This window comes from Eublepharis macularius, chromosome 2, assembly GCF_028583425.1.
Source record: "Eublepharis macularius isolate TG4126 chromosome 2, MPM_Emac_v1.0, whole genome shotgun sequence".
Taxonomy (NCBI): domain Eukaryota; kingdom Metazoa; phylum Chordata; class Lepidosauria; order Squamata; family Eublepharidae; genus Eublepharis; species Eublepharis macularius.
This window is the reverse complement of record NC_072791.1, coordinates 206,674,781-206,697,532: the sequence shown is the minus strand read 5'-3', so window position 1 is coordinate 206,697,532 and position 22,752 is coordinate 206,674,781. Positions and strand designations below refer to the sequence as shown.

Genomic DNA, 22,752 nt, shown 5'->3' with positions numbered 1-22,752 from the left:
AGAAAAAAAGCACTGAATTTATATACCACCCTTCAGAACAACTTAATGCTACACTCAGAGTGGTTTGCAAAGTGTGTTGTTATTATTCCTACAACAATCACCCTGTGAGGTGGGTGGGGCTGCGAGAGCTTGACCCAAGGTTACCCAGCCAGCTTCAAGCGGAGGAGTGGGGAATCAAACCTGGTTCTCCAGATTAGAGTTCTGCTGCTCTTAACCACTACATCAGACTAGCTCTTGTGTGGCAGATCTCAAAGGAAGGGACATGGGGAAATGCTTTCTTCCAGGTAAAAAGTAACAGTCCCCAAACTAAAGTCCCCATAACCTTTCAGTTGCTCCAGCTTCTCAGTGGCACATTTCTTGACCTGGTTGGCAAAGTGGCTCATGAAGGGTAAGATGTGGGCATGCAGGTGTAGAACATAGTTCTCTTTAGTTTTGTGTGTTTTCTGTGCTTCAGAGTAAACCCATAATCCCATGGGACCTATGATAATATGTTATTTTTCCAAATGAAAAAAAAGTTGTTGAAAAAAGCTTACATGGAAAAGAGTTTCTAATTAAGATAATGCTAAAACGATTTCCACCAAATGATCAGAATGTGGGGCACCTTTGTGATAAATATAGGTTGTATCTGAGTTGGTTGAAGAGGGCCTGGTTAACTTTTCTTTCAGTTTTCAAGTGAGTTTGCTCCAGTTGCTTCTTCCTTGATCTCTACTTTCTCCAGCCCCCTTGGCTTAGTCATGGTTCACATGTACACTACAATGAAGTTTCAGTAAAATGTCCAAGACTCGAGTTGGTAGAATAGACTGAACCACTTTTGACTGCACATGTAGAATCATGGATGGTCTCATTCTGGAGTGCTTCCCTATGTTAAAAACTCCCCGCAAATGGAAAACCAGCAAAGAGAGGAAGTTGAATCTTTCTGCCTGCTTTCTATATGCATGGGTGTTTTTTTTTCAATGAAGGCACTTTCACACCTAAGATACACCACCTGATGTGTAAAGTAGCACAGGGGTTTGTTCCCAAATTTAGATGTGAACTGGAAACCGGAGTTTGTTTCAGACTTGGAATCTTTAATCATACTCTCCATTAGCGGGGGAAGAAGGGGGTATAGAAGCACACACAAAGAAGTACAGAAACAGAAATTTGTGCACAAATTTAAGGTTGTTGTGACATCTGAATACAGCCATAGAGAGACAATCAGTGATAAACAGGAACGGTGGTTTCAGATAAATTTCTTTCTGGGTTTTGCTCACATGTGTATGCGTACCTTTATAAATAATTTGCTTCAAGTAATAATGTACTTAACATCTTTTGCTTTTGAAGAACGACTTTGGATGCTTCAGTCACACATATATGTCTTTTTTGAAAAAGAAACACTAGCTGAGTGTAACAGTGCAAATACTCAGCCATACTTCACAGTCCCGTGTTTTTTTTTAGTGTTTGTTTTCTGTATGAAAGTAAATATATTTCATGCAGACATCTTGATGTCAGCTCAGCTTGAGCTTTGGGGCATGGTCCCTGCTTTTTCTTTTTTTAAAAAATCATATGCTTTCTGGGTATAAACGTTATATACCTCAGCTACCCTCAAGCATCTGGAAATTTTGTATAATGGACTATCTTCCTTTACTGTCTTCAGGATAACACATTTTTGCCTTCAGTCTATTTTTTAAAAAGTTCCCTCCTCCCCATCAGTTGTTCTGTGTAGTTTTATCTCACTTTACTTTGAAAACTTGTATCTTAACTTGAAGTGAACTGGTGCATGCCATGACAGCGATTGTTCTCTCTTCCCTCCTTTTTTAATGCATCGCTTAAATGGTTCTTCCAAGTACTTTGGAAACATTCGGGAGGTTTCCCCCCCCTCCAATTTATTTTCATTTATTGAAATGAACTAAATGAACGGAGACGTTAATGCTGAGCTTTGAGCCTCTGTCTCTTTAAGTGGACTTGCTCTGTATGCTACTGCTTTTAGGAGCAGTATGTGACTATTCCTTTTTTAAAAGGTCTATTTTATCCCTTCCACTGAATTTTTCCTATACATTTTCTAAATGGCTAATTGTACATTTTAATTCAACACAGGCGTGGCTGTCAACATTTATTTCCCTCACAGAACTGACACACATACGTCTTCCCTCCTCTGTTTTATTCTCATTAACCGCCTAGTCTTGCCACCTGTTGTTTATTTCAAGATTATTTTGTTCCTTCAGACTTATTCGTGAAAGCATACGCTTTAACTGTGAAAAAACAGCAGTCCATTACAAGACTGGTATATCCTTACACTGGACTGGAAATTTCCTGGCACACATAACTCATCATTTTCTCAAGTCCCTGCAGTTTATTTTCTACTTTTAAACAGTTGCTTTTCTCCAGAGTTTCCAGCTGCCACTGTCTTGGACAAGGATTGCAGAATTTTCCCTGCTTTCTCCTCCCAGCCAGCAGTCTTGGGAGCCAACAGTTTGGGGATCCGAAGGGACTTCTGGGGGAAGGAGAAAGCGGGTAGATGACTTTTCCACTAGCAGATCACTGGATCCACCCCCAGCCTTATCTTCTTCCTTAGCCGCTTTCCCTCAGTATACAGTATTTTCATCCTCAGTTCTTTTTACAGTTTTGTTCTCTCTTGTTAACATGATTTTCATTCTTCCCTATAGATTACTGTGGCCTGTTTTATATCACTTTGGCCTGTGGTTTCTCTCACAAAGCGTCAAACATTTCTGAGCTTTTTTGAACCAACTATCTCTAAATTGCTATTTCTGTCCCCCCTACTTTTCCTGCTGTCAAGGTTGTGATATCTTTTTTTTCCTTTGCTTTTTTTGTTTTATAAGGCATTTTTTCCTGCATGCCCAGGGAGCCCCTACTTTGGAGTAGTGGTTACAGTGCCATACTAGGATCTGGGACACCCTCTGTGCCATAAAGGTAGCTGGTTGACCATGGGCCAGTCAATCTCTCAGCCTAACCTATCTTGTAGGGTTGTTGTAAGGGATAAATGGAGGAGGGGGAGACCAAGGTATGCCATTTTGAGCTCCATGGAGGAAGTGTGGTATGAACATTTACTGAATAAATACAGATCAACCCCTGCCTCTGTGGACAATCATGTTTTTCTGCTTTAATAGTAGGCACAGTTGTCAAGTTTGCTATTAGAGGAAACTGTCTGGGAGCTCATGAAGAATTGTGTATGCTAAAAAGGGACAACTTGGACATTTCTTTGCCCGCAAAAATTCCACCTCTGTAATTCTATAAGCTCTCAAGGGTTTTGAGTAAGTTATTTTCCCTTCTCCATCTTTAACTCAACTGTGACTGCACTCAACATTCCATGCCTTCTCATTATGCCAGACGTCCCTTCATCATGCCACTCACCCTTTCCTGCTTTTGGTCAATTTACAATGTTGTTTTTTCTGCATATCTAGGGGGTCCTCTTGCTACTTTTGAGGAGATGTTGCCAGACACATGTCTGGAACTCCCAGGAGACTTTTGGGGGCAGGGCATGGCGGAAAATGTTGTGCAATATGCAGTGTCACTTCTGGGTGAAAACCATAGAGATTGGTGGGCTTTCTGGCGTGTCGCTAAACATAGTGATGTCACTTCCAAGTTTTCATCTGATGTTGAGCAACATCTCTGTCCCAATCCCTCTCCCTTGCTGTCTTTTGAGAGTTGGAGGGGAATAGAATAAGGAAAAGATGCTGCATGTTATAAACAGACATCTGGCAAGCCTAACTGGGGGTAAGAGGGCGGGTAGCCAGGTTACTCTTAGATATGGTGATGGTCAGGGCTTTTTTTCTGGGAAAAGAGGTGGTGGAACTCAGGACCACACAATGACATCACTTTGGGTCAGCTGGAACAAGGGGGGATTTTTTTAACCTTTAAATCGGCCTTGGTGAAAATGGTCACATGGCCGGTGGCCCTGCCCCCTGATCTCCAGACAGAGGGGAGTTTAGATTGCCCTCCGCACGTGACCATTTTCAAGAGGTGCTGGAACTCCATTCCACCGCGTTCCCACTGAAAAAAAAGCCCTGGTGATGGTAATAATAAACTTTTATATCCATGTTTAGCATAATTTCACTTCTTCGCCAATGGTGTATTGTTCTAACCATGACAGTTCTGAAGTAACCACTTTGTATATGAAATAAAGTTTGGAATTTTCATTTTGGGGTAAGCTTGTGAGTTTTGCCTTTGAAGGTTTAAGACATTGCGTCCATGTTCCTAAAGAGATTTCCTTATGACTGGTTCAGATTTTAAAATTAGTATCAGCCCATGATGGGGTTGTATGAATGGAGCGAATACTGCCTGACATGGAAGAAAACAGAGTTGGTGGAGTGGTCAGATGGGAAGAATAGAGGCTGTAAACCTTTAATAGTTCAACAGAGAAGGGACTTTTGATAGGTGTAGTTCTTAAAGGCCGTTTCCACACACATTGAATAATGCACTTTCAATGCACTTTAGTTATCCTTTAGAAGTGGATTTTTTGTTCCACACGTGGCTGCTTCCACACGCGTTGGATAATCCACTTTCAATACTCTTTAGTGAACATTTGAAACTGATTTTCCATCTGTGGAACAAAAAATCCACTTCTAAAGGATTACGAAAGTGCATTGAAAGTGCATTACTCAACGTGTGTGGAAATGGCCATGGAAAATCAGTTACAAATGTGCACTAAAGCGTATTGAAAGTGGATTATTTAACGTGTGTGGAAACGGCCAAAGAGAGGTAAAATAACTCACCTAAAATCCATTCTTTTTTATAACTGTTAAAGGTACCTGAACACATTTGCTTTGCTTTGTGTTGTGGTGACTTTTATGTGCGCATTGGAGCCCTGTATCGACAGCAGAGCTTTAGGCTTCCAGGGCAAATTCTGTATTTTTAAAAAGGAAATTTGGACAAATCAGAGCATGCGCTTGACGCTTTCTCATTTGTTTCTTTATTCTAATGCCAAGAGTTTCTGTTTTCCAGAGCGCTGCAAATGCAAACCTATAAAAGCTACTCAGAAAACTTATCTTCGGAATAATTACAACTACGGTAAGCATAGCTTTGTGGAAGAACAATAAAAAAAACTTTAAATTAGTGATGAAGAGGTCAGCAAAGATTTAAGTGAAATAGGTTATCTGGCCCTAGTCTGCCCAATGCACATTTTTTCCTGTAACATACCAGAAAAGTTATTGACTGAGGGCCAAGCTACAAGTGACGAATGACACAGGTTGGACACTTGTCAGCTTCCCTCAAGTTTTGATGGGAAATGTAGGCAGCTTGGCGGAATGTTAGACAAGCGACAGTTGAAAAGTCCATTGGACAGCAGTTGGAGAGCCAAGCTGCGAGACCAGGATGCCTACATTTCCCATCCAAACTTGAGGGAAGCTGACAAGTGTCCAACCTGTCATTCGTCACTTGTAGCTTGGCTCTACAAGTGACTCTAACTTGATCAGTTGTCAGTTGAATTCTTTCCCCCTTCTCCATGCATAGACAGAGAGAGAAAAAGAAAGTCAAGATGAGGCTGTCATTTTAGTAGTGATACTCCCAACTCTTGCAAAGGTGTTTGAAAATAGCAATGTCCGTTTTCTGTCAAGGACCCCACATGTATTGTTGACTTGTCTGCCGTTTACACAAGAAGTACTTTGAGCACATTTATTCATATGCAGTTCACCATTCACACATGCAGTTGCTGCTGTTCAGAATGCTCCAGATTTACTGGATTGGGTGATGGAATTTACAGAACTGAGTGTGCTAAACTGAAGGGAGCGCAGATTTTGCCAATACCATCTTTTGTTTTTTGCCCTTAAGATGGCAGTTTAGGATGCTTTGAAGCTGCAGTGCCAGCCAAGTGAACTAGTGCAGAATCACAAAAAAGATTCCCTACAGTGAAAACTGTGAAGTGGAGGAGCAGTGTTGTGGAGAAAGGCTGGTCTGGCTGACATATTGGGTGGCTGTTATTTGAAAGTGGTTGCCTATGTTAAATTCGGTGCTTTCTTTATTCCCTGAACCTTCCCTTATAAATTAGAAGCAAGGGAACAGAGGAACAAGCAGCTATTTTATGGGGTTGGGCTACATTGGAAAGAAGCTCTGGGTAGACATGAGTGAGGTGAGAGAAAAAATGGGAGGGGGGGGACAAATAGGCATAAATGAATCTCAAGGGAATTTAGATCTCTGGCTTTCAAGGGAAGAGTCCTAACCAGGTCTCTTCAGAATCCCCCTCAGCTTTATTCAGTGGGGTTTACTCCCAGGAAAGATTTCTTCAGACTCTTCTGTTAATTAACTGATTTGTTCAGAGAATTTATACTCTTCCTTCCATACTATATTAGATCCCCAGGGCGGATAACAGTAAAGTTAATTAAATATAGTGATAATGTGAAAAATGACCGCGAGACACAGGATGGCACCCAGTTTTCTCACAGATTAAAAAACCCACAACAATCATCACCAATGAAAATGTCATAAGAAACCAGCATATCATTAATTCCATAATGTAACGCCCATTAAGAAGAAAAGACCCGTTAAAGAAGATTTATTTTCAACACCGTGTGGAACATTAGGAATGGAAATTGGAGAGACATTCTTTGGATGAGCATATCGGGTTTGACAGGGTCTGAGTGGGGGAAATAAATGGATGTTTGGGGTTCAGAGTCTATCTTTTGTCTTTTTATGGCCATTACAGACCCTCAGGTAGTTCAGCAGTTTCCCGCCCCCCTAAAACTGGCTGTTAGTTTGGGTTGGGATTGGTAGCACCTTAACTTTTTTGAGAAAGCAGCTTTCCTTTCTGTAATAGCAGCTACTGGAACTTACTTTGCCAGACACTGCACGGTTTGATTCAGGTCAAGACTATGGCCCCTGTGACAGATCAGCCTTTGTCTCTCTGCTCCTCGCACCATTTTCCTGAGCTGAAATGGCCCCAGGGAGTTGTTACTTACCCTATTGGTGAGCCACATGTGCACTGAACTACTGAACTAAACTGACTTGTTCAAAAACATCGTGTCGCTTGGCTCATGTAATCATAAATGTGTAAAAATTATAGAAGTTTTTTATAGTGAGAGAAACAAATACATGTCCCAGTAATAGAGATACGAGTTGGCTTGACAATTCCAAAGTTAATCATGATCCATTCCGTTTTCTTGGAGGCAGCAGGTGATCCATCCAGAAGTATAGAAGAAGTATAAATAAGACAATTTTCTTTTCACAAAGGAAATAATAGCTGCAAGTGGCATGGTAAAACTTGATAATACTAACCCTCTGTGCTGCTAAGCTGTTATAGAACCAAATACAAAATCAATTAAATTCTAAGGGAGTTTCTTTTTAAAAGTACCAATACTGCGTAGGTGTCAAACCATATGTTTGATATTAACAAACATCCCTTACACTGGTATCTCTCACAAACATTCAGAAGAACAAGGAAGATGGCTGAGAACAAAGCCCACCACCTATATACTGTTAAGTAAAATGGAAAGCCTGTTGCAACATAGAAAAATAGAATTCCAGGATGGACATCATTCTGAATCTTCTGACAAAATCAGTAGCTATAAACTGGAAAAAACCCAGAAACTGGCAGTGCCAGGACACTCATTGTGTGATTCCCAGAAAAACAGATTTATGTAAGTATGACTGTTTCTGTAGTCCACTAGTATCTTGGAGACCAACAAATACCTGAAGAAGGGAGCATTGACCCTCGAAAGCTCATACCCTGAAAATATTGTTGGTCTCTAAGGTGCTACTGGACTTGAATCTTACAGATACGATGTTTACAAATACATCCTTTCTTTACGAAGGGCTTATTGATGATAGCAGTTATATAGTAAAAACAAACCCTTTCTTTTCTAAAAGCCCTTCTCAGTCTAGAAAAAGGGAAGTAGGTTTCAGAGGAACAAAACATTCAGAATGATGTGTGTCTGGGTTGCATACTTTTAAATAAACTCTTTTCTCCCTTTAGTTATTCGGGCTAAAGTAAAAGAGGTGAAGACCAAATGTCATGATGTCACTGCAGTCGTGGAAGTAAAGGAGATTTTAAAATCTTCCTTGGTTAACATTCCTAGAGACACTGTTAATCTGTACACTAATTCTGGTTGCCTGTGCCCGCCTCTTAATGCTAATGAAGAGTACATCATTATGGGTTATGAAGATGAAGAACGCTCCAGGTACCTCCCTCCCTCCCTCCCTCCCTCCCTCCCTCCCTCCCTCTTTCTTTCTTTCTTTCTTTCTTTCTTTCTTTCTTTCTTTCTTTCTTTCTTTCTTTCTTTCTTTCTTTCTTTCTTTCTTTCTTTCTTTCTTTCTTTCTTTCTTTCTTTCTTTCTTTCTTGCAATGATTGTCAGAAACATAGAAGCCTATCAGCTCAGTCCTTTTTAGCGGCAAGCTCAATCTCTTCTGCTGGCTGAACAACATACTTGTTCTTTGAATTATCTGCTGATTTCCCTTTCTCTCTCTCCAGCTCCCTCTGATCATGTCAGACTGTGAAACACCAGTTGCGAGGTTTAACCTTTTCCACTTTTTCAGAATGTCATTTTTTTTAAAAAAAGGGTTATTTCTTTACTTCATGTAATGCGTACACTTCATTTCTCCTCGGTGAAGACCCATAACGGCTTACAATGCTCTCATCTTTTCCATTTTATCTTCACAACGACCAAACGAGCCAGTTTGGTGTAGTGGTTAAGAGCGCGGGACTCTAATCTGGGGAGCCAGGTTTGATTCCCCACTCCTCCACTTGAAGCCTGCTGGGTGACCTTGGGCTAGTCCCAGCTCTCTGGAGCTCTCTCAGCCCCACCCACCTCACAGGGTGTTTGTTGTGGGGATAACAGTAACATACTTTGTAAACAGCTCTGAGTGGGCATTAAGTTGTCCTGAAGGGTGGTATATAAATCAAATGTTGTTATTATTATTAGGTTAGGCTGAGACTGTGTGAATGTCCCAAGGTCACCCCGCGAGCTTCCATGGCAGAGTGGGGTTTGAACCTGGATCTCCCAAATCATAGTCCAACACTCCAGCTGTTACAGTGGAGTAATTAATGTCGGGGTGTAATCCCTGTTTTCACAGGATTGTTTTCAGTGAATCTATTTTGCACGCCTCACCTATATAAAACAATTATTTTTTTTCTCTGTGATACATAGGTTACTCTTGGTAGAAGGATCCATAGCTGAGAAATGGAAGGATCGTCTTGGTAAAAAAGTAAAGGTAATACTAATTGTTTAAGTATATTTGACGTTGGTTATGGGGGGGGGGGCGGTTTGTCCCATAATCAGCCACAGAACTTTGACTCCACCTAATACAGCAGGAATAATTTTCTTATAAAATGTGGTTCTTTTCCCCATCATGTCCAATATATCTCATATCAAAATAAGCCTTTGTCTGCAACAGTTCTAAAATGTGAATGAATATCTTAAACCCTAAATGATTATTCAAAACAAAGTTCAACCTATTAATTCCCAAATCACAATGCAAACATATCAGGAAAATACTAAGAGCAGCATCTTAACAGTGCAGTTATGTAAGCCCCATTCAGTAGGCCTCTATAGGATTCTGAGTAGATCTGCTTAGGATTTGCTTAACCAAAAGCAGTACATATAAATGAAAACCGTAGCTGACACACAATAATTCATAACAAGACACTTTATTAAAAACAAGGGTTGGGCCCCAAACCACCATTTTCTATCATTCAAGAACGTTTCCGTTTATAAACTGGCAGTTGCTGAAATCTTAACTAAACGTGCTAGTAGCAGATAACTATATGAGCAATGACTGTTTGGAAGGGCCAGGCTCTAATGTACAGAATTTGCTGGATCACTGACCAAAGGCGATGGCCGCTGTATGTAGAATCTCCGTAATGCAAGGAAGTGCTGCTGTGCTGGATCTTCTCATTAGAGGAAGAGTCTTGGCCATAATTTGATCCTCTCTACTTTCCTGCCTGCATTTCTACACTGCGATCACTCTCCTGGGGTAGAAGAGGAACAGGTTTGGGACTGATATGCTGTGGCCACTGGGTCCTGGCATTGCAATAGCCAAGATGTCTGACCACGCTGATCTAGTCAACACAATTCTCCCAGACCTCCAATTCTGGACAAATAATGACGGAGGACCCACTTGGGGTTTTGTAGATCAATCAGTTGGCTCCAACTTCCCTGTCGGTGTTTCATTTACTTGCATGGAGACCTCTGTTCTTATATTCTCTATATACCCCAAGTAGTAAGGAAAGATGGTTTAGTCTATTAATAACGTCTCGGTTCCCTTAGGAAATAGTCCTTTATCTCCTTACTTAGCCAATCTCCCCGATTTCCATTGGTGCTAAATATATTGCCACTTTGACCAGATGGAGTTATAACCACCATCACCACCCCAATTAACTCCCTTGAAAGTGGGGACACAGCCTGTGAAGAAATAACCACCAGTGCTGGGAATATTGGATCCCGTATGTGAGGCCATTGAGGTATTTTCAGTGCTGCTGTTCAAGCCGACCTTTCCCTTGGAATGCCGCACTGATTTGCTTCAGTTGCATTTGTTCTGTTGCTTTTCCTGCTGCCAGAGGAAGAAACAATCGTTCCCTCAGTTCATCCCTACAGGGGTTTGGAGAGCATTAAGTCAGGCACTTTAAATACCTGTCTTTTGGGATTCCAGAGGGGAAGATGCTGGTCTTTGAAGATCTTTCCGTTATTTCTGTATCCATGGAAGGGTCACTTTGAATCAAATGAAATCCTTTTGAGTCACTTGGCGATGTGAATAGAATTATGATGTGAACTCTTAGTTACAGGCTTTAGCTGTTAAAACTCATCCCAGGAAAGCTCATGGTTCACTCATTTTTAGCAGAATTGATCCTTAATAACTAAGGTTTAGTTTAGAAATAGAGTATTTCTTGCTCTTGTGGCTGGAAATGAAATGAAATGAAATTGCAGCATTGCTATACCCTTCTCCATGGAGATGCTAACTAATCTAGACTGGAACCCCTAAGCCAGTCTCAATGTGCCAACCAGGTACAATCAGAGGACACTCCGATCAGGGGACAAACAGCTGTTGGTGGTCCCCAGCCCCAAGGAGGCCCGCCTAGCCTTGACTAGAGCCAGGGCCTTTTCAGTCCTGGCTCCCACCTGGCAGAATGCTCTGTCTGCTGAAACCGGGGCCCAGCAGGACCTACTATCCTTCTGCCGGGCCTGCACAACAGAGTTGTTCCGTCAGCCATATGGCTGAGGCTGGGCCTCTGCTGGCCTGAAAAAAAGGGGGTGTATAAATTCTTAACGCTCCCTGTGAAGGCTGTCCACCATCCTGTTTTAAATGTGTATGGATTTTTATTGTATTTTAATACGTCGTTTTTATTATATTGTGTATTTTAATACGTTGTTATCCGCCCTGAGCCCACTCGCAGGGAGGGCAGAATAGAAATTTGAAATGAATGAATGAATGAATGAATGAATGAATGAATGAATGGCCTAGCAAGAAACATAATAAATATTCTATTATGATGCATACACTAGACTAACCCGAGTGCAATTCTAAAATGAGTTATGCTCTTCTAAACCCATTGACTTCAATGGTTTTTGAAGGGTGTAATTTCAAACCGCCTTAGTTGGAAGAGAGGCCGGATAGAAACATTATAAATAAACAAATACATGGAAACAGTGATTGATTCTTAAATCCGTTATTTATTTAAAGATAGGCAGAGGTCCATCCTGTGTTTTTTCATCATAGCTGCTCCACTGATTATCAAGCGCTGACACTTTCCAGATGTTCTTTTCGTTTTGTACGTCGCATTCATCCCAACCCAGGACCGAGAGTGCAACATTCCATATGGTGGTTTACATCTCTTTAAAGCACGGCCTGGGTTAGTGACCTAGCGTTGGAATTGAATAAAAGGAGAAGATACACCGGGCACATAAATAATGTAGAAGAAAAAGTTCAAACCAAGACCGGAGTGGGAGATTGGCAGCACTTTTCAGCCTGATACAGCGGGCAATTACTCCTGGGCATTTGCGGAGGAGGAGGAGGAGCCACAGGAAGTTGCCCACATGCACCAACAGAATTAAATTTTTAAACAATTAGTAAATAGGCACAGGCATGGGATGAAGAGACTTATGGCAGCATCACTGCCGACATAGCGTAGCCTGGGGTCCCCAACTATTTGAGCCTGTGGGAATTTTGAGGATGGGAGTGGGCAAAACGGCTGCCATAGGAAGTGGCTGCAAAATGGCCACCAAGGAGTTTTTAAAGTCAGTCACAGAATGTTGGGAGATTGCAGGCCAAGCATTCCCCATTGATGGAGGCAGCTATTTCTAAATGGGTGTTTCCTGAAGTCCCAAAAGCCATGCTTGCTGTAGAGCAGCGGTTAAGTGGTTGGGCTGCAACTCATCACTCTACTGGTTCGAATCCCTCTGCTGCCCTGAGCTCAGTAGGTGGCCTTGGATAAGCCTCTCCTCTCAGCCCCAGCATTGTGGGGATAATAATAACACTTGTCCACCACTCTGAGTGAGGCACTGAACTGTCTAGAAGAGCTCTATATAAGCGCACTTATTATTTTTATCGGTGCAAGCACCAAGTCATTACCGACCTATGGGGTGGACGTCGCATCACGATGTTTTCTTGGCAGACTTTTGTTATGGGGTGGTTTGCCATTGCCTTCCCCAGTCATCCACACTTTACCCCCAGGAAACTGGGTACTCATTTTACCGACCTCGGAAGGGTGGAAGGCTGAGTCAGCCTTGAGCTGGCTACTTGAACCCGGCTTCCGCCAGGATCTAACTCAGGTCATGAGCAGAGCTTGGGCTGCAGTACTGCAGCTTACCACTCTGCGCCACGGGGCTTGGTTATTATTATTATTGTTGTTATTATTCCAGAGTACATACTACTCCAATTAGGCGGAAGAAAGTCAGGGCTGGCTCTTTGTTTGGGGGAAAAGATCGTTTTTCGAAGAAGTGAATGCGCTCCAGAAAATCCATTGGCAGATGCTATGGCACCCAAGGGGGCCACATTGGGGATCAGGCTAGGAGCCAAATAGGGCCCAAGACTTGTGCATCTGCACATTCCATGGCTGTAATAGCAGAGAATGTGCTAGCAAGAAGAAGAGCTGAATTTATTTAATATAATTTATTTATTTAAGGCTGGGAAAAACACAACACCCTTATAACAGAAATACACCCTAGAGGGAAAACATCTGCATTGTCTGTAATAAATGGACAGCACCTGCCTGTTTATTGCACTGAACCCCAACTGTCTAGAAAAGCCTTCAGTGTGTGATTGTGTTGTGTTTTGTCCTAGAATACATAGCGGGACGTTCGCGGCCGGTTCTAATGCACTGTGCCTAGTAGAAAGTGATTGCTGCAGCAGTCTGCTCAACATTTGATGCTTCTCAGCAAAACTGGCCTGGAGTCTTGACATAATACTAACTTTTTACTGGCTTCCGGCATAATTTTTTTTAAGACTGCATTTTATATTTAATTCCACATTCCCCCAAATCTCAAGCCTTGTGTAACTGGCCCCTTCCATGCATTCACTCAATGCAGGCAGAGGGGGAGTGGGTATAAACATGCTGGCCCTGCTCCCCTTGCCTCCACATGACATAATCCTCATCTTGGGAACATGCATCTGTGCATGGAGGAAGTCTTTGGGCATAGGGGTTTTCCCCCTTTTTATTGGGAACGTTTGAAAAGCAGCATTCCCAATCACGGGGAAAGATGCCTGTGTGCCTATGCTTGCTCCATGTTATCTAGATGCATTGCCTGCAGTCTTATAGAGGCAGGGAGTGGGCAGAAAGCTCTTGGACATCCTCCCCTTCTATGATGCCTTGACTGAATACACAGTCAGAATGAACGTACGGGACTTTGGTCATGAACCACAGCATTCCATTCCCAACATAAGAAACAGGCATACAGCTAGACAGGGGTTTTTGGGGCAGGGGGGGGAGAGGTGGTGGAACTCAGTGGGTTGCCCTCGGAGAAACTGGTCACATGGCTGGTGGCCCCGCCCCCTGATCTCCAGACAGAGGGGAGTTTAGATTGCCCTCCGTGAGCGGAGGGCAATCTAAACTCCCCTCTGCCTGGAGATCAGGGGGCGGGGCCGCCAGCCATGTGACCATTTTCAAGAGGTTCCGGAACCCCGTTCCACCGCGTTCCCGCTGAAAAAAAGCCCTGCAGCTAGACATTAGTGTTTTCTTTTAAAAAGAAACGGATCTGGAAAAGTGAGCCAGACTTTGGCATCTGCTGAAGAGGAGGGGGAAAAAAAATCAAACAAAGGTTCATGAGAGGGGGGTGAGGTGAGACTAGCCATGCATGCAAAACCAGTCTTGTGGTACTTGGATTCAAATCCCTACATTGCCATGATTGTCCTTAGGCCAATAAAACTCTCTCAGCTTTAGGTATCCATAGGGTTCTGAGGATAAAACGAGGCACCCTTCCTAAGCTTTTTGGAGGGTGGGCGCTACAAGTTTAGTTTTAGTTTATTCAACTTTTAGCCCTCCCCCCCCCTATGAGCAGGCTCAAGGCAGGGTACAACAATAATCAAATGCAAACTACAGGATAATCAATAGCATATAACAAAACAATACAAATAGACAATGGCACAATCTAAAATACCTAATTAAGCAGTAATAGCCACTTGAATGGCAGCCGTTAAAGACATCCAGACAGAAGCAGCTATAGGTGACAAGAAAGATAAGGAACTGCCGCATAAATCCACCAAAAATCAGGGTGAGGAAAGCAAGCAGATGTGGTATATTAGATGGCTTACATTCAAGACATAAAAATCTGGTATATAGATAGTATGCATTAAACATTAGCAAACTGGCATAGGTTTATGTGAGACAAAGCCTAATTGATCATCACCCCAATGGGGGGGGCGGTATATTGCCCTGAGCACAGAGGGAAGAAGCACCATTATTTTCTTGCAAAGTGAGGGTCAGTCAAACGATAACAATCCAATCTGCATGTGAACTACGCCAGATTAGCACCCGCTGATAATGAGCACCCAAGATCAAAAGTGTAAACAAATACCCAAGGAAGGGCAATTACTTTCCGCAATGGAAACTCCAGGATTTACTGAAACCAAATTTTAATGAGGTGATCAAATTTAATTCCAAAATTAATTCTAGTTTAATGTTACTCTGTACTTACTTGGTTTTTTAAAAAAAAGACTGTCCCTTTCTCCAAGGAGATCAGGAAGTTGTGCTAATATATGATCCTGCAATATAATGCTGTTTACGTGGAGGTCAGCCACATTGAGTAAACGAATGCCAAGAGATTTGCTTCTGAGTAAAACATGCATGGGATTGGACTATGCATTTATTGCTGAGGGTAATGCAGCTGTGCACATCCAGTATTATGTGGGGTAAGGGGGGTGTTTAAAATTGGAAGCCTTTAATTCCAGGAAAAAACAGCACATACGCAGAAACACATGGCAGAAATGAACCTGAACAAAGCAGTTCTGTTCAGAAATCCAGCCAGTCCAGGTAGAGGAACACTCTATAATGAAGGGGTGAAAGAGGAGGTAAAGACTGTCGGTTTGACCACGGCCCTAGGAGTGTAAAGTCTTTCCAACATTGGTTGACATGCAATTCTTCTGCCTAGCAGTTGCAGTCAAATCACTTGGCTGGGTCTCCCCCCCCCCCCCGCCCCTCTGCGTGCAATCTGTTTTCTCAAATGGGCCTACAGGTGGCTTCACTTAGACTTTATTTAAAAATAAATAAAGCTTAAATGCAAGGCACTTTGCTGCTTGAATCATCACGTGTCATGTTGGCCAGCTCATTCACACTGTTAATATGATCTCTAGGGTGGCCGGGGATTGCTTGATTAAAGGCACTCTGAAAGGAGAAAAGGCCGTGTTTAGAAACCAAGTACCAAAAAAGCCATTACCGGTGTTGTAATAACACCTTCGGGGCTAATCTTGCAGAATGTTTCATACACATTTTATTTGCTCAAATTATTCACTGGCTTTAGCAGGGCAGGAACTAATGTTTTAATAAGATTCTGCATATAAGTAAAAATTACATCTCTTCCCCCCCCCCCAATCCTGCATTATTTGGACTTGAACATAGTACTTAAAACCTGTCTTATTATAATGACACACCCTTGCCTACAAAACAAAGAAACAATATTGAAACATTCCATAGGAAATAATGCTGTCTCTTGGGGGAATGTAAACTTGTCTTATTTTATTTACAAACATTTATATCCTGCCTTATACGATGTTCCAAGTTGATGAACAGCAATGACAAAAACACAGTAAAAAAGACTAATAAAAATTAGAAAAATGGCAAAGAGTCCAGTAACACCTTTAAGACTAAGCAACTTTACTGTAGCATAAGCTTTCGAGAACCACAGTTCTCTTTGTCAGATGCATCCTTTTCTGCTTGCTACTGTGTGGAGAACCAGAGGAAAAAGGGACCAAGAAATATGTATTGTCAGGGCTTTTTTTCAGTGGGAACGCGGTGGAATGGAGTTCCGGCACCTCTTAAAAATGGTCACATGGCCCCGCCCCCGCCCCCTGATCTCCAGACAGAGGGGAGTTTAGATTGCCCTCTGTCTGGAGATCGGGGTGGGGCCACCGGCCATGTGACCATTTTCGCCAAGGGCAATTTAAACTTTAAAAAACTCCCCCCTTGTTCCAGCTGATCCAAAGCGAGGTCATTGTGCGGTCCTGAGTTCCACCACCTCTTTTCCCAGAAAAAAAGCCCTGTGTATTGTAAAGGATAAATGGAACAATTTGCAATAAATATTACATACAAAGAATATGAAAACATTACAAGACTCCAGATAACTTCCTCGTTCATGCTCATATATGCATAATAGACCATTTGCCCTTGTTTATATATTTTCCTTTACTTTTCTCTTTGGTTTTGTACTAGTGTGCTGAGAACGTTCTCCATGGCTGCTTCCACACATGTTGGATAATCCACTTTCAATACACTTTAGTGAACATTTGAAACTGATTTTCCATGTGTGGAACAAAAAAATCCACTTCAAAAGGATTGTGAAAGTGCATTGAAAGTGCATTATTCAACGTGTGTGGAAATGGCCCATGTCTGTCCAACTGGGGCTGCGGCTCAGTGGCGGAACCTGTGCTTGGCATGCAGAAGGTCACAGGTTCCATCTCTGGCATCTCCAGCTAAAAGGATCCGATAGTGGGTGATGTGAAAGACAGATCTTGGAGATCCACTGCCCATCTTAGACAATACTGACTTTGATAGATCACTGGCCTTATCTGGTATAACGCAGTGTTCATGTGACTTCTGTAGCAAAGCCCAGAGTGGGGAAGGGTTCATGCTCAGTGGTAGAACATTGGACATGCAGACGGTCTCAGGTTCAATTCCCAGGTCGGGCAATAGACCTCTACCTGAGAACCCGGAAAGCCTCTGCCGACGTGAGTAATCATTACTGATCTTGATGGACCAAAGGTCTGATTCCATATAAGGCACATTGCTGAGGTCACTTGTAGATCGAGTAAAAACTATTTACTTCATAGTCATACTGACCTGCAGTTAGAGATGAAGAAAGCAGAAATGTTTTTGAAACTTTCAACACAGCCCTCTCGACTACTTTTATTTTAAAAAACAGAAGAGAGATAAGAAACAGCATGGTTTTTGGAAGAACACGCCATTGTTAAACTGACTCTTCTCTTTTGAAATCATGCAGCGTTGGGATCAGAAACTCCGTCATCCTGGAAAAGGCAGAACTGAACCTGGGCAAAGTGATTCTGTTCAGAAATCCAGCCGGACCAGCAATCCACGGCAAAGACGCAACTAGAAGTTGAAATGTCAAACTTTTTTTGGGGGGGGGGTGTGTGTGTGGAAATCCATGGACTTGCATAAATTAAAGACTTGTCTTGTTGGAGCTGCAAAGGAGAAATTGCACTATTGCACGTTATATTCTTTTGTTTACTATGAAATCATGTTGTAGCCTATATTAGTGTTTATCTTCCCTCTTGTTTTTTCTGGCATTTGTAGGTGTATAAGCACACAGAAAAATTGTATATTTTACTCACAAATATCTGTGGATCCCCCTTATATGAGTTTTTTTTAAAAAATTGGCAAGTGTGATGAAGTTAGCAGATATCATGGTTATTGTTTGTACGCAATTAATGGAGTCCAGTGGCCTGGGCATCTTATGGCGCATGTATGAATTTCTATGCCTAAGCAATCTCGGGATTGAGGATGCAGATCTCTGCAGGTAAAGATTTCTGAAACTCAGTTTAGATGATCATAACTTGGAGTAGAGATGGTGTCCAATGGGGGTGGATGATGTTTCTTCTTGTGTCTCATGCCCAAAGCACTGAATGGTCACACTTGGGTACAGGGGTCGTTTCGTAGAAAAAGAGCAGGAGGAACTCATTAGCATAACTGATTTGCATGTGCCACACCCCCTGACATCACCTATCCTGGCTGTTTTGGATCCAATCCTGGCCATTCAGGGCCGAAATTGGGCCCAAGATGGCAAAAATGGGCTGAAAATGGCCGAAAAGGAGCCCAAAATGGTCAGGATCAGGCCACTAAAGAGCGGGAGAGTGATCCATCACCCGTCAGAGGCCCGATCTGGGCCGTTTCGGCCTCAATCCAGGGTGAAACGGGCCCAAAATGACCGAGAGGTGGGTGGGGCCACCTGACATGTGACCTCTTTGGGGAACTGCTGGAACTGCATTCCTGCGCATTCCTCCTCAAAATGAGCCCTGCTTGGCTATAATGCTGCAATAGGAACTCACATATTAGCATCTGGCATGTGTGGGCCCTAATCGCATAGTTAGTAGCCAATCTACAGTCTAAGAATTAACTGAGTTGTTTGGGCCTGTACATGAGGATGCAAGGTGTAATTTGTCTCCTGTGCTATGCATCCCCCTCTTTTGGGGGGGGGGGCTGTCGCCTGAACTAGGCTGTAATTGTGTACAAGAATGGGATTAGGTATAAACTCAGAATCTGCATGTGTGTGTGTGTGTGTGTGTGTGTGTGTGTGTGTGTGTGTGAAAAACACGAGCCTAACGTACAAATGAATGAAGAGGAGTCGAGCTTTACAAAGCTGTGGGGGGAAAACCCACACAAACGAGTTTTGCAGATCGGCAAAAGAAAATGAAATTGGGCGTTGCGTATTTAGTATATGGAAATTAACCTATGGCGGAAGGAAGGAGGTTTTGTTGCCCTTAGAATTCTTTCCCCCTTCTTAAAATTCTTGTCGTCACAATGGAAAAAAGATTATGCAAAGAGATTATACAAAGAGCTTGATTCCTATCAGTGCAGATCTGTAAAATGTTGATTCCTCTTCAACAAACCACTTGTATTAAGTCTAGCTTTAAAAACATTAACCATGACAAATACCACACGGTGGACATGTTTTTGAATGTCTTAATCCTTGTGGGAAAAAAGTTGTACAGAGTTGTTTAAGTCTTGCCAGAAGTTATGTTATACTCACTCTCTGATAGCATTCATCCCCTTCCCCCTTTTTTTCCTTTGAGTGTGAAGTCATAAGAGTAGACATTCTTTACCAGGCCTGCTGCTTCTTGGCACAGGCCTGTACTTTATCATTTCAGTTTTGTCACATTGACTGTGTTTCAGTGCCTATGTTAAACAGCAACTCCTCTGCACAGCACTAGAGATACATCACGAAAGAATTGCAGCTACTGAAAAGGTTATAGCTGTACTCCGGATAGTATGGCTCATCTCCCCCTCCCTAAACTCTTGTAGTAAGGGACAGAGACTTATCCTGCAATTTTATTTTTGCCAAAAAAAGTACAATTTTAGTAGCCTGTGATATATTTCTGTTGAACACATGCCAGCCGGTCATCCCGATGATCTCTTCATTTATGCCTTCCGAGCCAGTGCCAATAGATTGAAATTGCAGTTCTGCCTCTCTTTTTAAAGTACAGATACCAGTAGAATACTGAACTGAAGTAAAACAGACAAATATTTTAGCAGAAAATAAAACGTTAACAAACAGCATAAGCATTTTCACTAGTGGTTATGGTGCGTCCCCCTCTGAAATGGATACGGTTCAAGCAATGAATGCACATGGGAAGAATCCAAATAGTCATAGTATTTATACCTTAAAAAAAGCCCGTTCTGGGCATTCCCTATAAGAAGCTGGGATCCCACAGAGATTTGTGTGTGTGTGTGTGTGTGTCTCATTTTCCCCTTTCCTATTTACTCTTTCCCTTCCCTTTTTCTTTCCCTCCCACTGGCCAAACTATCTGCGCTCATCTTCCGCTTTCCCACCTCCCCACTGGCAGCCTCTACCCAGGAAAACTATGGTTTGGTTGTATAATGATGGCTGCTGGGCCTTGCCCAGTTATGTGATGCCAGCTGCTGGGCCAGTTGTATGTTAGGAACCTGCAAGGACTTACGGGTGGGCACATCACTTTCCCTTCTGCCCCCCCCCCAGCGTATTTCCGCTTTCCCTCCTGGTAACTACCATATCTTCACCTTTCTCTTGGCCTCTTCACCTGCCAACTAACTTTTTATCTTCTCTCCCCCATCTTCAGCTATAGTTACTCATTTACTTAATTTAGACCCTGTTTTTCTCACCCTTGTGGACCAAAGGCCTCCTCTCCATTTTATACAACAGCCCTGTGAGGTAAGTCTGGCTCTGAGTGTATAGTTGGCCCAAGGTCACCCAGTGAGCTTCCACAGCAGAGCGGGGATTCAAACCTGTGTGTCCCAAATCCTTGTCTGAAACTAACCACAACACAACACTGGGCTTTTGTGGGGCGGCTGCTGTTGAACAGTAGCAAGCAGCCGGGACTGGGTGAGTCATGCTAGTTGCATGGTAGCAAGTAATCTGGTGGGTCTAACCTCAGTGAATCCTCCCTCAAAGGCCAAAACGATGCTGGAAAGGGCCCTGCTCCTCCCCCTGCCTTTTACCAACAAATCACATCTTGAAGGTGTTCAATCATACTGTGGCTATCTAGCCATGACTACTAAAGGCACCTGTTTCTTAAAACTACAGGTTCTCCTTTTATCATTTTTAAAAGTCTTAGATTTTTCTGCAAACCCTTTTCAGGTTTGTGTAAGATCTGCCTTGTCTGTTCATGGCTCCAGCCTCTGGATTTAAGTATCCGCAGATGGAACGTTGAGAATGAGATATATTGATGATATAATAACATGCTATAATTTACCAGTATATGCCCATCACAAAATGAATGGAGGAAATTCACTGTGCCACAGTTAGGGTTAGGTTAGGGGATCATCTGAGGATAGGGTTGCCAGACGGTTCCATCAAAAATACTGGACACATTTCTCCTCATGCCCCCTACTCACCTGAGGAAGGATTTTCACGTGTGCTGGCTCTGGCACAACGACGTCACTTTGGAAGCAATACCATCATGCTGTCTGGGAGTGGTCTTGCGCTATGCACGGAGATGGGAGGGGAGGCAGAGTGCGAGCCCCCACTCTCCTTGAGGGTACATGCAGCTGTGCTTGCTTTCTCTAGCAGCAGCTGCCGTGAAGGCTGGCTGCTAGCAGCACAGGACGGGGCAGGGAGGTGGAGCATGTCCGGTATTTTCATTCCATTTCCCCCAGACAGTCCCAAGAAAATACCAGATTGAGTGAAAATCGGACACCTGGCAACCTTATCTGGGGTAGGAGGACGACTTTAGGGCTGCCATCTCTTTCCTGACCAGCGGAACATTGCCTTCAAGCTGATAAAAAGGCGGCTGTGCTCTTGTCTGTTCCTTCCACAGCTTGTCAGAGTATCAGACCTGGGAATGTGAGACCAGGGTTCTAACCCTCACTCTTCCATGAAGTCTGCTGGGAGACTCTGAGGCACTTACTGCCTCTCAGGGCCAAGTCACAAGTGACATCTGAGACAGATTGGACACTTGTCAGCTTCCCTCAAGTTTTGATGGGAAATGTAGGCATCCTGGTCTTGCAGCTTGGCTCTCCGACTGCTGTCCAATGAACTTTTCAACTGTCACTTGTCCAACATTCCGCCAAGCTGGCTACATTTCCCATCAAAACTTGAGGGAAGCTGACAAGTGTCCAACCTGTATCGTTCGTAAATTGTAGTTTGGCCCTCAGCCTAACCCGACATCACAGTTTTGCTGTGAGAATAAAGCCAAAGTGAAAGAGAGGGAGGGATAAAAATGTACTAGAGAGGTAGACCAGCACAGCAAATGCCGAGGGAAATTTAAAGGTCCATCTCTCTGGATATAGAAGTGGCAACCCCAAATGCAGTTTTAAGTGAGCAGCCATGTTGGTTTGCATTAGAACAGCAAGATTCGAGTCCAGTAGCACCATAAAGACCAACAAGGTTTCCAGGATACAAGCTTTTGAGAGGTAAAGCTCTCAAAGGTTTATCTGATGATTGTTTCTGACAAAGGGAGCTTTGCCTCTCAAAAACTTACGCCCTGAAAATCTCGTTGGTCTTTAAATTACGACTGGACTTGAATGTTGCTGCAACTCTTAATTGCAGGAGCATACTTTGGGATGTAAACGAGGCTGATCGTAGGCATCTGGTGCAAAAGGTGTATAATCCTTCCATATTGTCTCTTCCCTGCTTTGGCTGGAGCAGAGGCTATTTTAAAAAAATTACCTACTTCATTTATAACGGAGACTCATGGCTTACAGCATTTCCCCCTTCTTCACTCAGTCCTCATCACAACCCTCTGAGGTAGGTTAGGCTGAGAGTGTGACTGGAGGAAGAAGGCTTTGAGTGCCGTAGGACCCGTTGTCATCCTCTGGCTACACTGACAAGATTTGAGCAGCTCTCGAATTTTAGAAGATTCACAGAGAATTTTCATAACCTGATTGTCCTTGTTGCTATTTTTCAGTTTAGCGTTTCTTCCAGACATGGATTTCCCCCTGTTCCCCATAGATATAAGTAATATGTTCCTCATAA

At 42.9% G+C, this 22,752-nt stretch overlaps 1 protein-coding gene across 2 annotated transcripts in view; it reads left to right on the top strand.

The window, feature by feature from the left end:
• The window catches only part of FRZB (frizzled related protein), a 42,283-nt gene extending 23,418 nt beyond the window's left edge, over positions 1-18,865 (top strand). For both annotated transcript variants that reach the window (XM_054971854.1, XM_054971853.1), the window contains 4 exons: positions 4,939-5,004; positions 7,901-8,105; positions 9,073-9,136; positions 17,569-18,865. In XM_054971854.1, coding sequence (XP_054827829.1) covers positions 4,939-5,004; positions 7,901-8,105; positions 9,073-9,136; positions 17,569-17,679 — 446 coding nt within the window. In that variant the 3' untranslated portion in view covers positions 17,680-18,865. The remainder of the gene's footprint in view (positions 1-4,938; positions 5,005-7,900; positions 8,106-9,072; positions 9,137-17,568) is intronic.
• The last annotated feature ends 3,887 nt before the right edge of the window (positions 18,866-22,752 follow it).